This window comes from Lepus europaeus, chromosome 1 (assembly GCF_033115175.1).
Source record: "Lepus europaeus isolate LE1 chromosome 1, mLepTim1.pri, whole genome shotgun sequence".
NCBI lineage: Eukaryota > Metazoa > Chordata > Mammalia > Lagomorpha > Leporidae > Lepus > Lepus europaeus.
In genome coordinates this window covers 18967268-18989097 of record NC_084827.1, presented here as the reverse complement: position 1 = coordinate 18989097, position 21830 = coordinate 18967268, and the positions used below count along the sequence as shown (strand labels likewise).

The 21830-nt window shown below is 46.2% G+C and overlaps 1 protein-coding gene and 1 pseudogene across 9 annotated transcripts in view; one reads left to right on the top strand and one right to left on the bottom strand.

The window, feature by feature from the left end:
• NRF1 (nuclear respiratory factor 1) overlaps nucleotides 1–21830 on the top strand; it is a 150696-nt gene that overhangs the window by 81581 nt on the left and 47285 nt on the right. For all 9 annotated transcript variants that reach the window (XR_009866793.1, XR_009866799.1, XM_062200782.1 and 6 more), the window contains 3 exons: nucleotides 17949–18107; nucleotides 18712–18909; nucleotides 19815–19916. Coding sequence is in view for 7 of the 9 variants with exons in the window: in XM_062200782.1 (XP_062056766.1) it covers nucleotides 17949–18107; nucleotides 18712–18909; nucleotides 19815–19916 (459 nt within the window). In the remaining 2 variants the exon portion in view is untranslated. The remainder of the gene's footprint in view (nucleotides 1–17948; nucleotides 18108–18711; nucleotides 18910–19814; nucleotides 19917–21830) is intronic.
• Nucleotides 13845–14788, bottom strand: LOC133764889 (heterogeneous nuclear ribonucleoprotein C-like; annotated as a pseudogene).

The window sequence follows — 21830 nt, the reverse complement described above, 5'->3', positions numbered from 1 at the left end:
CTGAGCTCTACCCTCTCCTGACTTTCTGCCCAGTTCCATCACCACCCTCGCCTGCGCCTTTAGCATCCCTCAGACGACTGCTCCAGTGCCGCTGGTCTTCCTGCTGCTTTTGCTTCGTTTAGTGCATTCTCCAGATAGTCATCGTAGATTTTTTGAAACCTTGAGTCAGGTCAGGTCACTTACCTGTTGCGATCCTTCCCTAGCTTCCACCATTCCTAGAACACATTCAAGCTCTGCACGGCCACGGAGGTCCTTTGTGCTTTGACCTCTCGCAACTCATTTCTCTTTCTCCCCGAAGTCACTGTGCTGCAGCCACTGTCCCTCTTTTCATCCAGGATCCCAAGACGTGCCACAGCCCCTAGGCTTCCTTCACTTTCACTATTTCCTTTGGCTGGTGCGCCGCGCTGATCTGAAGCCAGGAGCCAGGCGCTTCCTCCTGGTCTCCCATGCGGGTACAGGGCCCAAGCACTTGGGCCAGCCTCCACTGCCCTCCCAGGCCACAGCAGAGAGCTGGACTGGAAGAGGAGCAACTGGGACTAGAACCTGGTGTACCTGCGCCACAGGCAGAGGATTAGCCTAGTGAGCCATGGCGCCGGCCAAGCCTTTCTTAATTAGATGGGAAGCCATCTAATGAAGGCTTCCCACCCTCCTGGTCACTGACTAATACACTCCCAGTGTTAGTGTCTCTGTGGTACCTGTCGCTACCTGAAATGATCATGTTTAGTTAGTCCTTGCTTGTGCTGTCTCTTTAATTAGAATTGAGAGCAGCGATTTAGTTTCTTTTCTTTTCTACTGTTCAGTACAGTTGCCCTTGTCATCCAAGGAACAGTTTGCATTCAGTAAACCCGTGCCCTTCTGACTGGGCAAACACAGTGTAACACTAATGTAAAGAACCTGCTCTGTCCTCAGATACAAACTGTGTCTGGAGCTGCCTGAGTCTCTGGTGTAGCTGCTGTGCTGGGCAGACTCGTCTTCTGTGCTGGGCACTTTTCCTCTCTGTCACATTTGGTGGATTACACTGAACACCCAGGGGTCTTGATTATACTAAGCCATCATGGATGCTGTGTTTTTATTTTTTTTTTAAATGGAAATTGACTGGTGACCATACAAATCAGAGCAGATGTTTTAGCTACCATTTTGGAGGTAAAGCATTTGAAACTTTTGTTCTTTGACTTCCACCCACTGATTCACCCTCTAAGTGGCCATTAAGGCTAGGGGCTGGGCCAAGCCGAAGTGTGGAGCCAGGAACTCCAGCCGGGTCTCTCACATAGATATCAGGGGCCCAAGGACTTGGGCCATCTTCCACTAATCCCCCCAGGCCCTTAGCCGGGAGCTGTCCCAGAAGCAGAACAAGCAGGACTGGAACCAGAGCTCCAGAAAGGGATGCTGGCCTTCAGGTGGCAGTTTAGCCCACTGTGCTCAGTGCCATCCCCTAAGCTTGAATTTTTTAAAATACAAATTTGCTAATGTTTCTGCTTTGTTTTGTCCAAAGACTGCTTTTCTTTATGATAAGGTAAAGATTTCAGTAATTTTTTTAAAAACTCCCTTGTTTTCATCTTTCATAGCTACCATGTGTTAGAAGGCGTACCACTGAGTTCTTTAGAGGAGTATCTAATTTAATACACTTTCATAGAGAGAGAAAGAGCATTTTCTATTTTCTATTCAGGGAAGCATGCTCTCCTATGATCTGTAAGCAAAATAAGTTTAACTGGATAGCAATTCTAGAATTTGGACCATATGTATGTAATTCCTGACTTCCTTGAAGCAATAAAATTTTAAAAAATTATCTGTCTGGGTTGTAATAGACTTGGGTTACGCCCACGATGCTATTCGTTATCTCATCTCCATACTTGGGAGATGACTGATGTTTATTATGAGGATCTTTTTTTTAAGATTTTATTTATTTACTTGAGAGGTAGAGTTACAGGCAGACAGAGAGAAAGGTCTTCCATCTGCTGGTTCACTCTTCAAATGGCTGCAATGGCCGGAGCTGAGCCAATCCAAAGCCAGGAGCCAGGAGCTTCCTCCAGGTCTCCCACGTGTGTACCCCAAGAGCCTGGGCCATCTTCTACTGCTTTCTCAGGCCATAGCAGGGAGCTGAATCGGAAGAGGAGCAGCCGGGATACAAACCAGTTCCCATATGGGATGCTGGTGTCTCAGGCACAGGCTCAGCCTACTACTTCACAGCACCGGCCCCTCATTAATTCTTTGCTTTCAGAAAGCTAATATGGCTTCTTGGACAGGAAGCTTAGAGTCAGAAGATGTAGTCACCAGCCCAAACTTTGCTAATATTCTTCTGAAAGTGAAAATAAACCTGCCTCCTACCCTCCAGAGCCAGAGGAAGGAAAGAATTAGATACTGTATTGGAAAGTGCTTTGATAACGAAGGCATCACACAGAAGTAGTATTACTAATTATTAATACTAATTATACATGTACTTGTATGAACTTTGTGTGTGTGTGTGTGTGTGTTAACTTTCAAATGATTTGAACACACAGTCTCTCAGCCATACCTGAGAGAAAGTTAATGAACCATGAATTTCTATTTTTCTCAGCGCTAAAGTAAGACAATAAAAATGACCATATATTTTATCAGTTGAAAAATAGAGGTGTAAATGGAAAAAGCAATTGATGAAGCAACCTAGTGATAAGCGGGAATAGAACTTAAGCCTGAGTCCATATTGCGAGTGCTGCCTCCACACACACATACTTTTTTTTTTATAAAACTGTGATCATCACACAGGTTGAGTCTTTCAGCTAGTCCACACTGAACATTTAGTGTTTTAAAGAATTTCTTGGCTTGCTTAAAAGACTCTCAAAATTGTCTCCTTTACAGGTAGAAATTATGTCATAGAATATCTGGATTTCTGTATGAATGAAGTGCACTCCGTTCTTTTAAGAAGTAGCTCTGGGGTGTTCGTTTCGTGTGTGTGTGTGTGTGTGTGTTGTGGTGGTTGTTTTTTGGTGAAAGGAAATTCTTTATTTGTAAATACTATATTTTACCTTAAAAGATTCTGTTACTACTATTAATAATGATCCTGATAATTAGTTTTTTTTTTTCTTGTGCTTAGAAAATAGAAACCATATAGCTCTGTAGTGTGAAAACTTATCTGTCTGCCCACCTTTTGTAGGAACTGGAGGTTAAGATGCAGCTTTGCAGGAAAAAATCACTAGTTTGAGGGTGTTCGTCAACCCCAGAATTAATTTACTATGAAATAATGAAGTTGTGTTTTTCAGAGATTCTGAAACCAGGCTAACTCATTTTTTTTTTTAAGATTTATTTATTATTATTTTTTTTTATTTTATTTTATTTTTTGACAGGCAGAGTGGATAGTGTGTGAGAGAGAGAGACAGAGAGAAAGGTCTTCCTTTTTGCCATTGGTTCACCCTCCAATGGCCGCTGCGGCCGGCACATCTCGCTGATCCGAAGCCAGGAGCCAGGTGCTTCTCCTGGTCTCCCATGCGGGTGCAGGGCCCAAGGACTTGGGCCATCCTCCACTGCCTTCCCAGGCCATAGCAGAGAGCTGGCCTGGAAGAGGGGCGACCGGGACTAGAACCCAGTGTGCCAGCGCCGCAAGGCGGAGGATTAGCCTGTTAAGCCACGGCACTGGCCTATTTATTTATTTATTTATTTGAACGTCAGAGTTACACAGAGAGAGAGGAGAGGCAGAGAGAGATCTTCCATCCGATGGTTCACTCCCCAATTAGCCACCATGGCCTGAGCTGCGCCTATCCAAAGCCAGGAGCCAGGAGGTCTTCCAGGTTTCCCACGTGGATGCGGGGGCCCAAGGACTTGGGCCATTTTCTATTGCTTTTCCAGGCCACAGCAGAGAGCTGGATGGGAAGTGGAGCAGCGGGGTCTCGAAACGGTACCCATATGGGATGACGGTGCTTCAGGCCAGGGCGTTAACCCACTGAGCCATAGCGCCGGCTCCCTAACCCATTTTTCTAGGACACTGCAATCCAGGCACCGAGAGTGGGTTAATGAGTGCTTCTCCAACTTCAGTGTGCATGGGCATCACCTGAGAGCTGTGTCCAGCCCACAGTTGAGTCGCAGGTCTCGTGTGAACCCTCTGACTGGCCAGCTCCCAGGTGATGCCACTGCTGCTGGCTCAGTTGAAGTTAAGGAAATGCATTGTTTCCTGAAGAGTCTTTCGGCGATGATGATTTGGTTCTTTACCACACTGGAGTCCTACAGGATTCTCTTATTTTGGAGAGGTTGTAAATCTTTTTGGAATCTGTATTAGACAAGATCCAGGCAAAGACTGTAGTAGAACAAACATTTCTAGAAAAACCCATTCAGTGCTATTGGTTAAAATCCACTCCTCTTCCCCCTTGAACTTACTGTCCTCCTCTCACTCTCACTGGGGCAGCTTTGTGGCTTTAATAGTCCCTGGGAGTGATGATGCAACAGGATAGCAATAGTTCACCACTCTGGGGAACCCTCAGAAGCACCCAGCACAGTGACTGCCTCATTAGGAAGAATTTATTCTCTCACATGACTTGACCTGGTTTACTTAGGCAGCATTCTGTTGTTACAATTGAGGGTTTTTGAAGTCCTTTTTTAAAAGGTAGAGTAACAGAGAGAGGACTTCTGTCAGCTGCATCACTCCCCAAGTGATGACAACTGCTGGGGCTGGGCCAGGCCAAAGCCACAATCCAGGAACTCCATCCTGGTCTCCCCCATGGTTGCAGAGGCCTAAGTCCTTGGGCCATTTTCCGCTGCTTTCCCAGGCACATTAGCAGGGAGCTGGATGGGAAGCAGAACAGCTGAGATTGGACCTGGCATTCAGAAATGGATGCTGCTGTCGCGAGCATCAGCTTAATCCAAGGGTTTTGTTTTGAAAAAGGTTAGGTCTAGCCTCTTCTATTCAAAGAGTAGAAAATATCAGGCTAAAGTGAAATAACCCAGACATGGGGAGTTAATGTTTTGTAGGGTACAGACTTTCTGTTGGGAAGAATAAACATTATGTATATTTTGCCACAATTAAAAAAAAAAAAACTTTTTAAAAGAAGGGCTGGATAAGAAGTACTTTAGCTTAGTGGTTTTCAGAGTTGGCTGCGTAGTAGATTCCTCTGGGGAACTTAGAATCCTGGAGCCCAGGCCACACTTCAGAGTGCTTAAGTTGGAATCTTTGGGGAAGAGATTGAGGCATCTGTAGTATTTAAACTCCTCTGGTGATTGCAGTGTGCAACCCACTCTGAGAGCCACTAGTGGGTAGTGGTTCAACTTGCTTCTTTATACTGTGATCAGCATCTGTAAGCAAAGCAGGCTTTTCCCTGGGGCTCGCACTGGGGCACAGAAGGTGAGGCCTATAATGCCGGCATCCTATATGGGCACTGGTTTGAGTCCTGATTGCTTCACTTCTGATCCAACTCCCTGCCAGTGCACCTGGGAAGGCAGCAGAAGATGGCCCAAGTCCTTGTGCCCCTGCACCCACATGGGAGACTTGGAAGAAGCTTGTGGTTTCTGACTTTAGCTTGGCCCAGCCCTGGCTTTTGTGGCTATTTGGGGAGTGAACCAGCTGATGGAAGACGTCTCTCTCTCCTTCAATCTCTATATTTCTGCCTTTCAAATAAATAAATTTAAAAAAGGCTTTTCTTACTGGAGGACATGAAATGTTTATACGTAGGATGCCATGCCACATTTTCTAAAACATTAGGTAGGGAGAAGAATATATAAGTAACAGAACTTTGGATATCTTGAGTAAAGAATCATGGTATACTCAGGAATACTAAGAGAAAGGAATAGTCATATAAATTGTATGTTCAAGGTACAACTAGACTACGGAAATATTTGCTGTTTATAAGACAAGGAATTAGTATCCAGAACAGGTTAATATTTCTTTCAAATTAATAAGAAAATGATCATTAGAAAAATAAATAGGAAGAGGTATTTGTCACAACAGTTAAGACACCACTTGGGACACTCATCCCATATCAGAGTGCCTGGCTTGAGTACAAACTCTGCTTCCAAGTCATCTTCCTGGTAGTTCCCACCCTAGGAAGGTGGCAGGGAATGGCTCAAGTTCCTGGGTTGCATTCGTGTAGGAGACCCAAATTGATTTCAGGCCTCATGGTCTCCATCTGGCCTCTGCCTGGCCTTGGCCTGCCTGTTAAAGGAATTTAGGGAGTGAACTGAGCAATTTCCCCCACATCAAAGGAGCTAGAATAAGCTTGGTGATTAAAAAAAAAAATGAGGCTGAGTATTTTATTTGTTCATTTTGAAAGTCAGAGTTACAGAGAGGGAGGGAGAGAAAGAGGAAGCTTTCATCCGCAGGTTCACTCCCCAGATGGCCACAATGTCCAGTGCTGGGCCAGGCTGAAGCCAGGAGCCAGAACCCTCAACCTGGTTTCTCACCTGGGTGACAGAAGTCCAAACACTTGGGCCATCTTCCGCTGCTTTTGCAGGCACATCAGCAGGGAGCTGGATCAGAAGTGGAGCAGCTGAGATGCAAACCAGCGCCCATTTGGGATGCCTACATCACAGGCAGCGGCTTTACTTGCTACACCATAGCACTGGCCCCAAAGGTGGGCATTTAGAAAAAAAAAATGATTATTGTCCTGCATTCTTTGTGGGCCTTGAATTGGTGAAGGTTTCTGGAGGACAGTCATGCAACATCTATTAAAATGTTAAGTGCACATACTATTTTTTTTTTAAAGATTATTCATTTATTTGAAAGGCAGAGTTAGAGAGAGAGAAAGAGACCTTCCACCCACTGGTTCACTCCCCAAATGGCCACAATGGTCACAGTGGCCAGAGCTAGGCTGATCCGAAGCCAGGAGCCAGGAGCTTCTTCCGGGTCTCCCACACTGGTGCAGGGGTCCAAGGACTTGGGCCATCCTCCACTGCTTTCCCAGGCCATGGCAAAAAGCTGGACCTGAAGTGGAGCAGCCAGGACTCAAACTGGAGCCCATATAGCATGCTGGTGCCATAGACTGGGGCCATAACCTGCTGTGTCACAGCACTGGCCCCCAGGTGCACAAAATGGAGAATCTGTGCCATGATGTTAGGCAAGTATTAAAAAATAGTAGTTGTATGTGGACAATATGAACCATCTGTGTTTTGCATAAAACTGCTTTTCCAGCATGTATTTATGATGTAAATGCATAGAATTTGCCTGTAAGGAAGGGCATTCATCAGGCTGGATTGGGAGAGAGCGGGTGGCAAAAAAGGCTTCCCCTGTGTTTGGAGAAAGAGTATAAATAGCATGGGTCAATAACACTGACCAATTTGGGATTCCCTCAAAGGAAAGGTGAGACTGTATGGGCATTTTATACTTTTTTTAAAAAAAAATATTTATCTATTTGAGAAGCAGAGTTACAGAGAGAGGGCAAGACAGAAAGAAAGGTTTTCCATCTGCTGATTTAGTCCCCAAATGGCTGAAATGGCCGAAGCTGGGCCAATCTGAAGCCAGGAGCCAGGAGCTTCTTCCAGGTCTCCCACGTAGGTACAGGGGCCCATGCACTTGGGTCATCTTCCTCTGATTTCCCAGGCCATCAGCAGGGAGCTTAAATATCTATTTGAATATAAATGGTTCTGTCAACCTGGAAGTCCATAATTTTAAATGAAAACGCTGAACTGAAGTCTGAAATTTCTCTAGTTTTCCTTCCTTGCCATATTGCCTTTTTTATACAGGACATAGAAAACAGAATCTTTCAATATGTTTTGGTTGCAGCTGCCTTCTCCTTAAATTGATTACATATTCTCTGGCCTCTTTGGGAGAAGTAGAGTTGTTAGACATTTGTTTGAAGATTTTTTGTTGGTATTTGAGTGTAAATGGCCTCAAAATCCCTAAACTAGGGCACACATAAAGAGAGCATAAGAGAAGAGTATTTGGGAATGTATATGTGTAGTGCATTGTTGGACGGCAGGAAGTTAATGATATACAGACAGCACATTTTTAGCATAGTTAGAACAACTTTTCACTCTTCCTTTTTCCACTCCTCCCACTCCCTCCTCTGCTAAGCCAGGCCCCAGAAGAGGTCTCACAGACCCAGAAGCCAACAGACTCCCTTGAGGACTCTTGGTCCCTCAGCTACACACCTGTGGAGTGTCACTGTCCCTCACTCCAGCCCTTGCCATGGAACCAGTAAAGTAGTGGCAAATGGGGTTTCCAGAGAGACCAGCGTTGGGGACAGTGGCTCCCTGAGCCACAAGTGCAGAAGGGAAGACACCTAGCCCCTGACCCATGTGACATTGCTCCCTAAATTGTCTTTAGGAAATTTCACCACACCCCACGCTGTGGATCCACAAGGAGTAGCCCTTTTTTCCCCAACAGAGCCATGGAGGTTCTTATCTGCCCCACCCCCTTGAGCCCTGGCAACATCTTGGAGGCAGAGTTACCTCTTTTCCCTCCTTACCTTCTTTTTTCTTTCCTTTGTTACCATGAAATGCTAAATCTCTGGGAGATTTTCCTGGTTCACCTGCTTCGGAGGCTTTGGGGTAGGAGGGAGAGCAGGTGATAGTTGGTGGGTGGGGGGAGATGTAGTTCAAGATACCCTGGGCTGGAGTCAGTGAGGGCTGGGAGGCACCCCCCAGTTTTTCACAATTCTTTAAAATGCATTTTGGTTTTTTGAAATTTGTACAGCAAGAGCAAGTTTTTCTGTCAGACAAAAATGAGAAATGCAAAAGAAAAAGAACCATCTACTGGTTCACTCCCCAAATGGCTGCAACAGCCAGGGCTGGGCCGGTCTGAAGCCAGGAGCCAGGAGCTTCCTTCGGGTCTCCCACGTGGGTGCAGGGGCCTAAGCACTTGGGCCATCTTCTCCTGCTTTCCCAGGCCATAGCAGAGAGCTGGATCAGAAATGAAGCAGCCAGCACTCGAGCCGGCCCCGATATGGGATGCCGGCATCACAGGTGGAGGCTGAACCTGCTTTGCCACAATGCCAGTCTCTCAAATAAATCTTTAAAAATAAATAAATAAATAAAGCCAACTATGATTTCTATATAATCTTTACTGATGACTACTGCTGGCAAGAATTGGGTCTTTTTCTTTGATGAATGAACCTTGGAAGGAGCTGTATCTTCTCTGCTTTGCTGGTTGTGGCAGAGTCCTAAATCAGAATGAGAGGCCAGAAAAGCTTTTTCCAGCCCAATTAAGGCTTGGCTTTCCCATTGCTGATCCTGTTGATTGTCTCCCTGTGGATTAAAGGCAAACCTCCCTTAACAAGCACATTGAGAAGCTTTGGTTTCCAGAACTCTCCAGGACCAGTAATTAATCCAACTGGTAATGAGAGCACAGTGCTGAATTCTGGAAAGGAGTCATTTAATTTAACTCTTTCTATACTAGATGGGCTAATTTTCTATTAATAATAGTCTCATCTCAATTTATTTGGGACAGAATAAAAAGTAAAAAAAAAAAAAAAATCCTCCCTTCCCAAATGTGGACTGGAAAACTAAACTTTTACAGGAGATACTTTTGTCTCTTTTAATAAAAGACAAATTTTGTGTACTTGATAATTAGCTCTTTAAGATCTGCCTCTGAATTAGAACTTGGACGTGTCAGCTAATTCCTGTCTTTTAACCTGATGGGTTCTGCCTGTGGAAGCGACTGTCCTTTGAGCCACTTCTGTCTCCCCTGGATCTCCTGGTAGCCTTTATGATCTTCCTAAAGATATGAAACATTTCTCGGGGCCGGCGTTGTGGTACAATAGGTTAAACGGCCGTCTGCAATGCTGGCATCCCTGTGGGCACTGGTTCAAGTCCTGGCTGTTCCACTTCTGATCCGGCTCCCTGCTGATGAGCCTGGGAAAGCAGTGGAAGATGGCCCAAGTGCACACATGGGGGAGACCTGGGTGGAGTCCAGGCTCCTGTCTTCAGCCTGGCTTAGCCCTGGCCTTTGCAGCCATTTGGGGAGTGAACCATCAGATGGAAGATCTCAACTTCCCTCCCTCCCCCACCCCCCAATCTAAATCTAAATTAAATCTAAATCTGCCTTTAAAATAAATCAGAGAAAGGAAGGAAGGAAAAAAGAAAAAGACCTCATTCAGAGATTTCTAGCACATAAAACATCTTTGAGAAATTCCCTAGTTGTTATTCCTCTAATTATGATTACCCTTGAGTCACACGTTCTGACATTTCCTTCAGTAGCCTCTTGTTTGCTTGCTTGTTTGTTTTTTAAAGATTTTACTTATTTTAGAAGCAGAGCCACAGACAGAGAGGGAAAGACAGAGAGAAGGGTCTTTGATCTGCTGGTTCACTCCCCAAATGGCTGCTATTGCAGAGCTGGGCCCATCCGGAGCCAGGAGCCTCTTCTGGGCCACCCACATGGACACAGGGTCCCAAGCACTTGGGCCATCTTCTACTGCTTTCTCAGGCTATAACAGAGAGCTAGATTGGCAGAGGAGCAGCCAGGACATGAACCGGTGCCCATATGGAATGCTGGCACCCCACGCGGAGGCTTAGCCTACTACGTACGCCACAGAGCCAACCCCCTCTTGTTTGTTTTTAAAATTAAGATTTATTTATTTGTGTCTCCGGCGCTGTGGCACAGTGGGTTAACGCCCTGGCCTGAAGCACCAGCATCCCTTATGGGCACTGGTTCAAGACCCAGCTGCTACACTTCTGATCCAGCTCTCTGCTATGGCCTGGGAGAGCAGTAGAAGATGGCCCAAGTGCTTGGGCTCCTGCACCATGTGGGAGACCTGGAAGAAGCTCCTGGCTACAGATCGGTGCCGCTCCAGCCATTGCGGCCAATTGGGGATGAACCATCAGATGGAAGACTTTCTCTCTCTCTCTCTCTCTCTCTCTCTCTCTCTCTCCCTCTCCTCTCTCTGTAGCTCAGACTTTCAAATAAATAAATAAATCTTTAAAAAAAAGATTTATTTATTTGAAAGATTAGGAGAGAGAAAGTGATATTCCAAATCCTGGATTACTCTCCAGATGGCCATAACAAGCCAAAGCTGGGAGCCAGGAATTCTATTCTGGTCTCCTGCATGGATGTCAGGGATCTTTCCCTGCCTTCCTAGGTGAATTAGCAGGAAATAGGATCAGAACTGGAGCAGCTGGGACTCATCCAGTATTCTGATACAGATCAGTGGAATCACAAGCAATGTACTAACCCCCTGTGCCACAGTGCTGGCCCAACATTGGTTTTTATTTGAAGAGCAGAAAGAAAAAGACTTCCTATTCTCTGATTCACTCCCCAATTGCACACAAAGGCTGGGACTGGACTGGGACTGGATCCAAGAACTAGGAACTCAATCCAGATCTCCCACGTGGGTAGCGAGGATCGAACTACTTCAGCTATTACCTGCTGCCTCCCAGGATCTGCATTGGCATGAAGCTGGTAGCAGGGGCTGGAGCTGGTAATCAGACATAGGCACTCCAATATGGAACACAGTCATCTCAACCACTAGGCCAAATGCCTGCTCCTGCTCGTCCGTTGTTTCTGTTGTTCAAATATCTAGCAGAACAAATTACCTAAACTACCTGGGCATTGGGGTGGCTTGGAAATACTTAGCCCAGCTGGTCAGATCAATTCCTTTTTAGCTCTGGCATTCTCTATTTTTTTTATCCCTGTTTATACAGATTCTACACATGCATTCATCCTCTCCCACCCAACCTACTACTATTTTCTCATTTATCCAACTTGAAAAATTAAGGTGATGTCTTTGTGTACACTACTGTGTATTCAGTATTAGAAAGCTATTTCAGAAAGTTTATTATTTCTTTGATTAGGAGAATAGATTCCTTGATTTCCCTTATTTAAAAACAAAATCTGGGGGCTGGCATTGTGGCGTAGTGAGTAAAGCCTCCACCTGTGACACTGGCCTCTCACATGGGCGCTGGTTTGAGTCCCAGCTACTCCACTTCCAATCTGGGTTCCTGCTAATGTGCATGGAAAGGCAGTGGGGCATGGTCTGAGTGCTTGGACCCTTGCACCTATGTGGAAGATCTGGATGAAGCTCCCGGTACCTAACTTCAGACCGTTCCAGCCATGGGGAGTGAACCAGCAGATGGAAGCTCGCTCAGGCGCTCTCTCTCTCTCTCTCACTCTGACTTTCCAGTAAATAAATAAGTCTTTAAAAATAATAAAAATTAAAATGTTCTTAAAAAATCTGGAGTGTGTATTTGGCACAGTGGTTAAGCTCCCACTTGAGACCCCACATCCCATAATGGAGTGCCTGAGTGTGAGTGCTGGATCTGCTCTCCATTTCAGGTTCCTGCTAGTACACACCCTGGGAGGCAGCAGATGGTGGCTCAAGTACTTGGGCCCCTGCCACCCACGTGGAGACTGAGATGGAGTTGGAGGCTCCTGGCTTCAGCCTGGCCCATCCCTAGCTGTTGTAGGCATTTGAGGAATTCTTATGAAAGAAGTTATTTAAATTCTAAAATCAGGGTTATTAATCAGTTGCCAAATAGCTATGATGCATCTATGTGGAAGATAAATGATCCATAGAAGACTTTAGGTGAGTTAAGCTCTAAATTTTATGACCAAAGTTTTGAATGATATAGAAGTTACTGAGAAAAAAATGGCCCAAGACCAGTGTTACGGTACAGTGTGTTAAGCTACCACTTGCAATGCCAGCACCTCATACCAGAGTGCAAGTTTGAGTCATCGCTGCTCACATTCCATCCAGCTTCCTGTCAATGCGCCTGGGAAGGCAATAGAAGATGGCCCAAGTACTTGGACTCCTGCCACCTGTGAAGGAGACCAGGATGGAGTTTCTGGCTCCTGGTTTTGGTCTGGCTCAGACATGGCTGTTGCGGTCATTTGGGGGAGTGAATTAGTGAATGAAAGATTCTGTGTGTGTGTGTGTGTGTATTTCTCCCATCTCTTGTTGCTCTGCCTTTCAAATAAATAAATGAATAAACTGTTAAAAAGAAAAAATGGCCAATGGCTGAAGTAATAAAACCACTGTCCAAAGCAACTTTGTGTATATACCTGCTGTCTCTAATCCTCTCAACTGACCCTATGTGTTTGCCATGTAACAGTTTTTTTAATTATTATTATTTTTTTAAAAAACTTACATCTTTTTATTGTTAAGTTATAAAGAAGCATCAAAATTTAAAGGAAAAATTGCAGGGCAGGGCAAATTACAAAACTACTAGGATCATCAAAGGAAGTGAAAATGTGACTGGGGCTGACGTTGTGGCATACTGGGTAAAGCTGCCATCTGCAAAACCAGCAAACCATATGGGCTTCGATTTGAGTTCCGGCTGCTCCACTTACAGTACAGCTGCCTGCTAATGCGCCCGGGGAAAGCAGCAGAAGATGGGCCAAGGACATCCTGCTACCCATGTAGGAGACCCGGATGAAGCTCCTGGCTGCAGCCTGGCCCAGCCAGCCTCAGTCGTTGTGTCTGTTTGGGGGGTGAACCTGTGGAACCTCTCTCTTCCTCCCTCCCTCCTTTCCTCCCTCCCTTCCTCTCTCCCTCCCTCCCTCTCTCTCCCTCTCTTCCTCTCTCCCTCCCTTTCTCCCTCCCTCCCTTCCTTTCTCTCTCCTTCTCTCTCTCTTTCTCCCTCCCTCTCTTCCTTCCTCTCTCCCTCTCTCTTCCTCCCTCCCTTTCTCTCTCCTTCTCTCTCTGTATAACTCTACCTTTCAAATATATAAATCTTTTAAAAAACTTGGTCTAGGCACAGGGCAATAGGAATTAATGGATGTGGGAAGGTCAGGGATGAGCGAACAGTGAGCATGTGCCGAAGATACTGGGGAGAGTGCCTGGTGAAAATTTGATGTTAGACAAGCACCTAGGTAAAGAAATAATGGATATGATTCCTAAACCCCTCGATTCCTAAACCCCTCGTGTGCTTAAGAGTCTTCCTCGCCGTTGGCGTTGTGTCTGTCATCTCCTCCTTCCATGTCTTCGGCATCCTTGATCAGCCCATCTTCCTCATCGTCACCGCTGCAGGGGTCCTGTGCACCCCTCAGACTCCAGCTTCGCGGTGGACACGTGCTGCTCCTCCTCACACGGAGCATTCTCCGCCTCCACTCCTTGTCTGCTCTGTGCTTTCAGTTGTTTCCAGGCTGTCCAGCAAAGAATCCACTTTGTGTTCGTTCTGGGTCAGCTCCTTCTTAATGGCCTGAAGGTCATCTCCTTTCAGCTTCCCAGACTTGGAAGAAGATCCTCGCTGTCCACTTTTCCCCTTGTTGAGGTGTTTCCTGATACACGCTGGCGTTTAGAGGGTACGGCGGCCTGGGCAACGGGAGGCGGAGGGGAAGTGCGTGCGGGGCAACTGCGCGTCCTGTCACGGTAACAATCCCATTGAAAGTCGCCCTCTACATCAGGGCAGATGCTGAGTCCAGGGGACAGACAAGGGAGTTCTGGTGCTCACCCACACATCTCCGCTGCAGATGGTTTCACACCCGCTTTTTCTCGGTTCACTTTTGGCTCTGCAGCCTGATGGATATCTAAAACCCGGCCAGCAATGGTTCTGCCATCCTCTGCTGCCAGGGCAGCGCGGGCATTTCTCTCATCAACATGCGGAACAAAGGCAAAGCCCTCATCAACAGAGCAGGCCCCAATTTGGCAGACTTTGAGAAGATTGCCTGCCTGTCAGACTTCTTGGCCACAAGAGTGTCGAGGTTCCCAGTGCATACATGGGATTTAGGGAGTGAAAATCTGTCTTGGTGGTAACATTGCTAGCTGTTGCATTTGACAATAGGTTATTCACAGAGTCAAAAAATGTAGCTGAAGATCGAAAGAACTCATTCAAGCAAAAAGTTCCACTAACTTAAAAATTTCAAGTGATTTGTAACCAGGAAAGGGAGGGAGACGAGATTTGATTCTGAATCTCCCAGTCCCGAGTTCTGCTGAAGAGGCCCACTGCTGCGCGAGGTCATCGGCAGGGCCACGACCGCTAATGGCCGCTCAAAACAGTGTTTTAGATGCGAAAAGGCTGGAGTTCACAGCCAGCGTTGACTCCAGAGCAAGAGAGAACTTGGAGCTGGACATGAGGCTGGACAATGCCTTTGTCCAGAACGGCAGGGTGATGTGTGGCTGGAAAAGGGACACGGGCTTGCAGGAGGACGACACTAGGCTGGCAGTGAGAGACTGGGTGGCTGGTGGAGGAGGCAGGGTAAAGGTGAATTTCAGATGCTGAGGGGACAGTGGCTGGGGAAAGGGGGTAAGAGGAGGCTGATCCTGTGTCCACTTTCCAAGGTATCAGGGCTGAGTGGAAAGCCTGGTGAGGGATAGCCAGAGCAAGATGGATGGAAGGTGTCCACAGCCAAGGGCCAAAATAACCCAGAACTGAGAGCATGGGAGCTGTTGGTGCAAATAGGGTGAGGGAGCACAAGTGGAGGAGCGGCCGGCGCTGAGCTTAGCAGTTAAGACACTTGTGCCCCTCTCCCTCCGGAGAGCTTGAATTCCATCCCCAGCTCCAGCAGCCTGCTAAGGCAGGTCCTAGGAGGAAGGGATAACTCAGTGATGAGGTTCCTACTACACTTATGGCAGACTGGGTTCCCAGCCTCTGCTGGTGACACGTGGAGAGTGAAACAGCCAGTAGGAGGGCTTGCTCTCAGATGTGGTCTTGCTCTTCCTCTCCCTCTCCCTCCCCATCTCTCACCCTCCTGCCCTCTCCTTTTCTTCTTTCCCTCTCCCTTTGTCCCTCTCCCTCACATACAAATAAAATGTTTTAAAAATTAATTTTAAAAATTATCAAGGTCTTGTATCCTGATCACAAAAAATAAAAAATAAAAAGTTGTAGAAGCAGTAGAGCAATCATTTGAATTAGAGAATCTGCAGGGTTCTAGAAGGATCTGAGCAGATCCTGTCAGCCCGATGTCCACAGTGAGTCCTTTAGTACTCTGTTAAATGAGCGTTCCTTAGCCTCCTCATTTCATTTTCTCCACTCTCCTACGTAGTAAAGCACTCTCCTGTTTGGATTTGGGGATTAGAATAAAGGGGAATTGGTAAGTTTGTGGTGTCTATTTATTTGCATATCTGAGAAAGCTGTTTTTGATAGGAATAAATGAAAAATATTGTGTGTGAGGATTAATCCCTTTTCTGCTCTGTATCAGAGGCTAGAAAACGACATACTCCCAAGAAATCAGGATAAAGGAGAAAATGACTTTGAGATGCACTTTCTTAAAATAGCTGAAGGAATGACCTCATGAGCCAGCCTATAGCGTGGGTTTACAAATGGATACATTCTCTTAGCCTGCTGCATGCTGCAGAGCCAAATACACGGAGTGTGTTACACCATATCCTGTAGGCAGGAGGCTGGCGGGAGGGGGACCAGTGCAACTAGGGTCAGCCATGCTATCAGGATTGGGTTCATGGTTCCCTACTGTGAAGCATTTGGTATCATCTCTTGGTAAAATAATATTTTATATTGATTATAATAAGAAAAATAAGTATTTGGTGAGGGATCGTCAGTATTAAAGTGTGATGCTGTTCATTCCTTGTTCATACTTCAGTGTTCTCATTCCTGTTTCTCTTGTAGCTTTGTAACTAGCTACAAGCCCACATTCCTGAGCTTGACTCGTTGCTAAAAACACCGTCTGTTTCGGGTTTTAAGCTGAGGCAGGATGGATGTGTCCTTGGACGCCACTTGCCTCTGGGGTGCTGGAGGCCGTCAGAGTGCAGGGGGAGGCCGGAGTCTGGGGAGGAGCTGCGGGCTTTGGCTTCGTCACTGTCAGTGATGACAAATACAGGGTAGCCCGCACACACTGTGTGGGGGTTCAGTGCCAGGAAATAAAGAAGAGTGGCAGTTTTCTTTGTGGTCTCAAACCCGTTTGGCCTGGATTTGGTATGTAGAAGAAATCTGAATGAAGGCTGTGACGTATTCAAGTCACACATGCTTCACTGTGCCCCTGTGTCAGACTCATGGACAAACCTTCTGTTAGAGTTTTCAAGTTGTTTTCCTTTTTTTTTTTTTTTTTTTTTTTTGACAGTCAGAGTGGACAGTGAGAGAGAGACAGAGAGAAAGGTCTTCCTTTTTGCCGTTGGTTCACCCTCCAAAGGCTGCCGCGGTAGGCGCGCTGTGGCCGGCACACCGCGCTGATCCGATGGCAGGAGCCAGGTGCTTCTCCTGGTCTCCCATGGGGTGCAGGGCCCAAGCACTTGGGCCATCCTCCACTGCACTCCCGGGCCACAGCAGAGAGCTGGCCTGGAAGAGGGGCAACCGGGACAGGATCGGTGCCCCAACCGGGACTAGAACCCAGTGTGCCGGCGCCGCAAGGCGGAGGATTAGCCTAGTGAGCTATGGCGCCGGCCTGTTTTCCCTTTTTCTAAAAGATTTTTTTAAAGCTTTTTTTTTTTTTTTTTTAAAGATTCATTTATTTATTTGAAAGAGTTACACAAAGAAAGAAGAGAGGTGTGTAGGTGGGGGAGATCTTTCGTCCACTGGTTCACTTCCCAATTGGCCACAACAGCCAGAGCTGCCCCAATCCGGAGCCAGGAGCTTCTTCCGGGTCTTGCACATGGGTGCAGGGGCCCAAGAAGTTGGGTCATCTTCCACTGCTTTCCAGGACTTGAACTGACGCTCATGGAATGCCAGCCTGTAGGCGGCAGCCTTACCCTCTACGCCATAGCGCTGGCCTCGTTTTCCCTTTAGTTGAAAGCCTATCAATTTTAATATATTTTTGTAATCAACCACCTTACTATTGTAGTAGTTTTCCCTATGATTCTCTGGAATCTTCTAGACAACAGCCATTCCATCTACAAATGGTCTTCTCCTCTAATTTCTCTCATCTAATTCCATTGTTGGAAACTGTAGAAGGAAAACAATGCCTAGACCCAGTCATGTCTTTGGAACAGAAATCAGATGTCAGGGCAGATACTCTCCCTCTTCTAGTAGCAAACCCACAAAGTACAACTGCAAGCGTGCTTTACCAACATCTCTGTGCTTTTCAATTGCCCGTGGACCTGTGGGAAGTTACGGGAAATGGTCACTCGTCAGCATCCAGGAGGACACTCTGTTGAAGCTCTTAGAATCTGATAGGAACGTGAACATCCCAGATGTCTTTCGTGAGCACCGATGTCCTACTCCCCTTCTAGGCACAGCTCCGGGCGTTTATTCCAGAGATGCTCAAGTACTCCACAGGCCGTGGGAAACCAGGCTGGGGGAAAGAGAGCTGCAAGCCCATCTGGTGGCCTGAAGACATCCCGTGGGCGAATGTCCGGAGTGACGTCCGCACCGAAGAGCAGAAGCAGAGGGTAAGGCTTCCCCTGGCCCGAGCAGCCTGTTGCTTCTCTGTGCTGAATCCCAGGCCTCAATTGCTGGCGTTTCTACTTCTTGTGCTGAAAAGTAAAAACAGTTGTGCAGTAGTCAGACCTGCCCCTCCAAGACGTTTGCTGCTGAGTTACAGTCTTTTCCAGTCATCGCTCTATCACTAGGAAAACCCAGTGATAGAAACCTGAAGCAACAACATTAATCACTTTGAAGACTTGGAAACATCCTTGTTTCTCATTAGCCGTAAATAGTGTTGATAAAAGTATACATATGGAATCAGAGAGGTATCTTCTGCATGTTTGTTTTTCAGTCTTGGAAGTTTTCCAAGAATCTTAATGTACACTTGTTGGCCAAAGTAATCTTTTGTGAGATGTTTCAGGTTTGACCTCAGGTGGGAATAGTGTAGAAAACCTTCCTTGGTGCCTGGTGCTGTTTCTTTGTGCCAGAATCAATCTGTAGGAAATGATCCTATGAGTTTACTCTACACAGGGTTTGGTTTGATAAGTCAGCAACTGCTTGTTCCCTAGTGGGGCTACAGAGTCATGTCTCTCTGTGCTTAATATGCTGTTTCCGGTCTTTTGGTAACAGGTTTCCTGGACCCAGGCACTACGGACCATAGTTAAAAACTGTTACAAACAGCATGGGCGGGAGGATCTTTTGTACGCTTTTGAAGATCAGCAAACACAAACACAGGCCACAACCACACATAGCATAGCCCATCTTGTACCATCACAGACTGTAGTCCAGACCTTCAGTAACCCTGACGGCACTGTCTCTCTTATTCAGGTGAGTGTTCTGATGGTAGTTGGACTGTATTTTCTAAGATGCATCATGGGCCCCTCACCACACACAAGGAAGTTTCCTTTGGACTCTGTCTTTCTTTTAGAAGATTTATCTTGTTTTATTTTATTTGAAAAAAATTACAGAGAGAGTCTCCCATCTATTGATTCACTCCGCAAATGGCTGCAAGGGTCCGGGCTGAGCCAGGCCAAAGCCAGGAGCCAGGGTCTCCATCCAGGTCTCGCACAAGGGTGGCAGGGACCCAAGTACTTGACGGTAGTTACTGCTGCTTTCCCAGGTGCATTAACAGGGAGTCGGATAGGAAGTGGAGCAGCTGGGACTTGAACCGGTACTCATATAGGATGCCAGTGTCATAGATGGCAGGTTAACTCACTGTGCCACAATGTGGCCTCTCTTTGTGCAAACTCTTGTATAAATTTCCTATAGCTCCCCTAAATCTTCTCACTGGAAAGCAATTTCTGAAGAATATTTTAAATTGTTTGCATTTTTCTTAATCCAGAGCTGTGAATGGCTTTCTTAGACATTTCAAAAAAAAAAAAAAAAAAAATTAACTTGGCTTCCATAATCCTGTTTCACTGTCAGTGGCCTGAGAATGTCCCTCCTGATGCTCTCTTCGGAGGTAAAGTATGCCTGGTTGACAGGCACCTCTCGTGTTCAGATTGGGGCTGACTGGCACTGGAAGTTGACGGTGAAATGCGTTTTATTTGGTTGAAGTAAAATTCTGAAACTCACGATAAGCTCTGAGATGTGATTCTACAGACTCCTCCCCAGTGCTGTCATACCACTTGTTCCCTGGGCCACATGAGGGATTACAGGAACATGGGCTTCTGAGGAAGGAGGGGCCCGGGAACGTCCCACTGACACTTTCCGCTTTTCCTGTTACTCTTTAGGTTGGTACAGGGGCAACAGTAGCCACACTGGCTGATGCTTCAGAACTGCCAACCACAGTCACAGTCGCCCAAGTGAATTATTCTGCTGTGGCTGATGGAGAGGTAAGGAGGAAGATTCTGTCTGCATTGTCTTCTGTCTTTATTTGAGAGGGAGGGAGGGAGGGAGAGAGAAAGAACACTCTGCAATCTGCTGGTTCACTCCCCAAATACAGATAACAGCTGAAACCAAGAGCCAGGAACTCCATCCAGGTCTCCCATATGGGTGGCAGGGGCCCAAGCACTTGAGCCATCTTCTCTTGCCTTCCCAGGCACATTAGCAGGGAACTGGATCAGAAGTAGAACAGCTGGGACTTGAACTGGTGCTCCAACATGGGATGCTGGTGTTACAGGTGGCAGCTTAACCTACTGTGCCACAAAGCTGGTGCAGCCACCTTTTCCCCCAATCCCTTCATCTTCTTAAATACTTGAATGTATAGGTGAGGGAGAAACGAGGACCCAGAAGATGAAAAATGCCTATACATCTATAGCATTCTATTTAAACATCAGACCATGACAAGTATGGAAAGTACCTCTTTTAAAAAAATATATATATTTTTTTATTTATTTGAAAGGCAAAGTTACAGAGAGGCAGAGAGAGAGAGAACTTGCATCCGCTGGTTCACTCCCCAAATGGCTACAATGGCCAGAGCTGGACGGATTCCAAAGCCAGGAACCAGGGACTTCCTCCAGGTCTCCCATGTGGGTGCAGGGGCCCAAGCACTTGGTCCATCTTACACTGCTTTCCCGCACATTAACATGGAGCTGGACTTGAAGTGGGACAGCCAGAACTTGAACCAGTGCCAACACAGGCCTAACCTACTACGCCACAGCGCTGGCCCCTGGAAAGTATCTTACTGCTATGTGTTAATAACAGTTGAAATTCATGGATCACTATGACTCAAATCCAACTGTTAGGAACTTTCAATTTTACATTGAACATAGCATTTTGTACAATATACATTAAAAAGGGATTATTGCTTTGATATTTTTGTGCTTTGAATCCTAAAGAATTTCACCCTTGGGCTTTATGACAAATAATTGCCTCATTAAATTGGGAACTGACTAAGGGAAGCATTCTTTGAAAGTATAACTATATTCATGAATTAGTTACGTGATTTATTATATTTTTTAAAGATTTATTTATTTGAAAGTCAGAATTACAAAGAGAGGGAGAGCCAGAGAGATAGAGAGAGAGAGAGAGTGAAAGAGGTCTTCCATCCATTGGTTTACTCTCCAAATGGCTGCAACAGCTGGCGCTGGGACAGGCTGGAGCCAGGAACTTCATCTGGATCTTCCATATGGGTGCAGGGGCCCAAGTACTGGGACCACCTTCCACTGCTTTCCCAGGCACATTAGCAGGGAGCTGTATCAAAAGTGGAGCAACCGGGACTTGAACAGGCACCCACATTGGATGCGACACTGCAGATGGCTGCTGAACACACTGAGCCACAGTGAAGGCCCTATTTATTATATTTTAAACATTCCTTTGAAAAGATTACACTTAAGAATCGTTGACTACCAAGACTGGGATAAATATGAAGCATGAACCTAAAGGTAGCTAACCTTTATTGAGCGCTTGGTGAGCTAGCACTCAAGTATTGGTTCTCTTTTTTTCATTTGACAGATGAGAAAATTGAGGCTGAGTTCGGTTGATTTGCCCCAAGTGACAGAGTAGTGTTGAAGCTGGGTAGTGTGTTTAGAAAATCATTATCTGGTTCTGAGCTCTGAGCTCTCGGTTAAGATTCAAGAAGTGAAGGACGGGGTTTAAGTCATCATGGGCTTTCCTATAAAGATGCTAGTGTGGTGTACTCCTCATGTTTGGAAGATAGCCAACAAATGTCAGAGAACAACGTAAAGCCGAAAGCCTTTTCTTACCTGTTCAAAACCATGGTGCGTTTCTACGCAGACACCAGTACATCCGTTTCATTGTGCACCTCCACCACCACCACCCCACACCTCCCCACACCTCCCCACCCT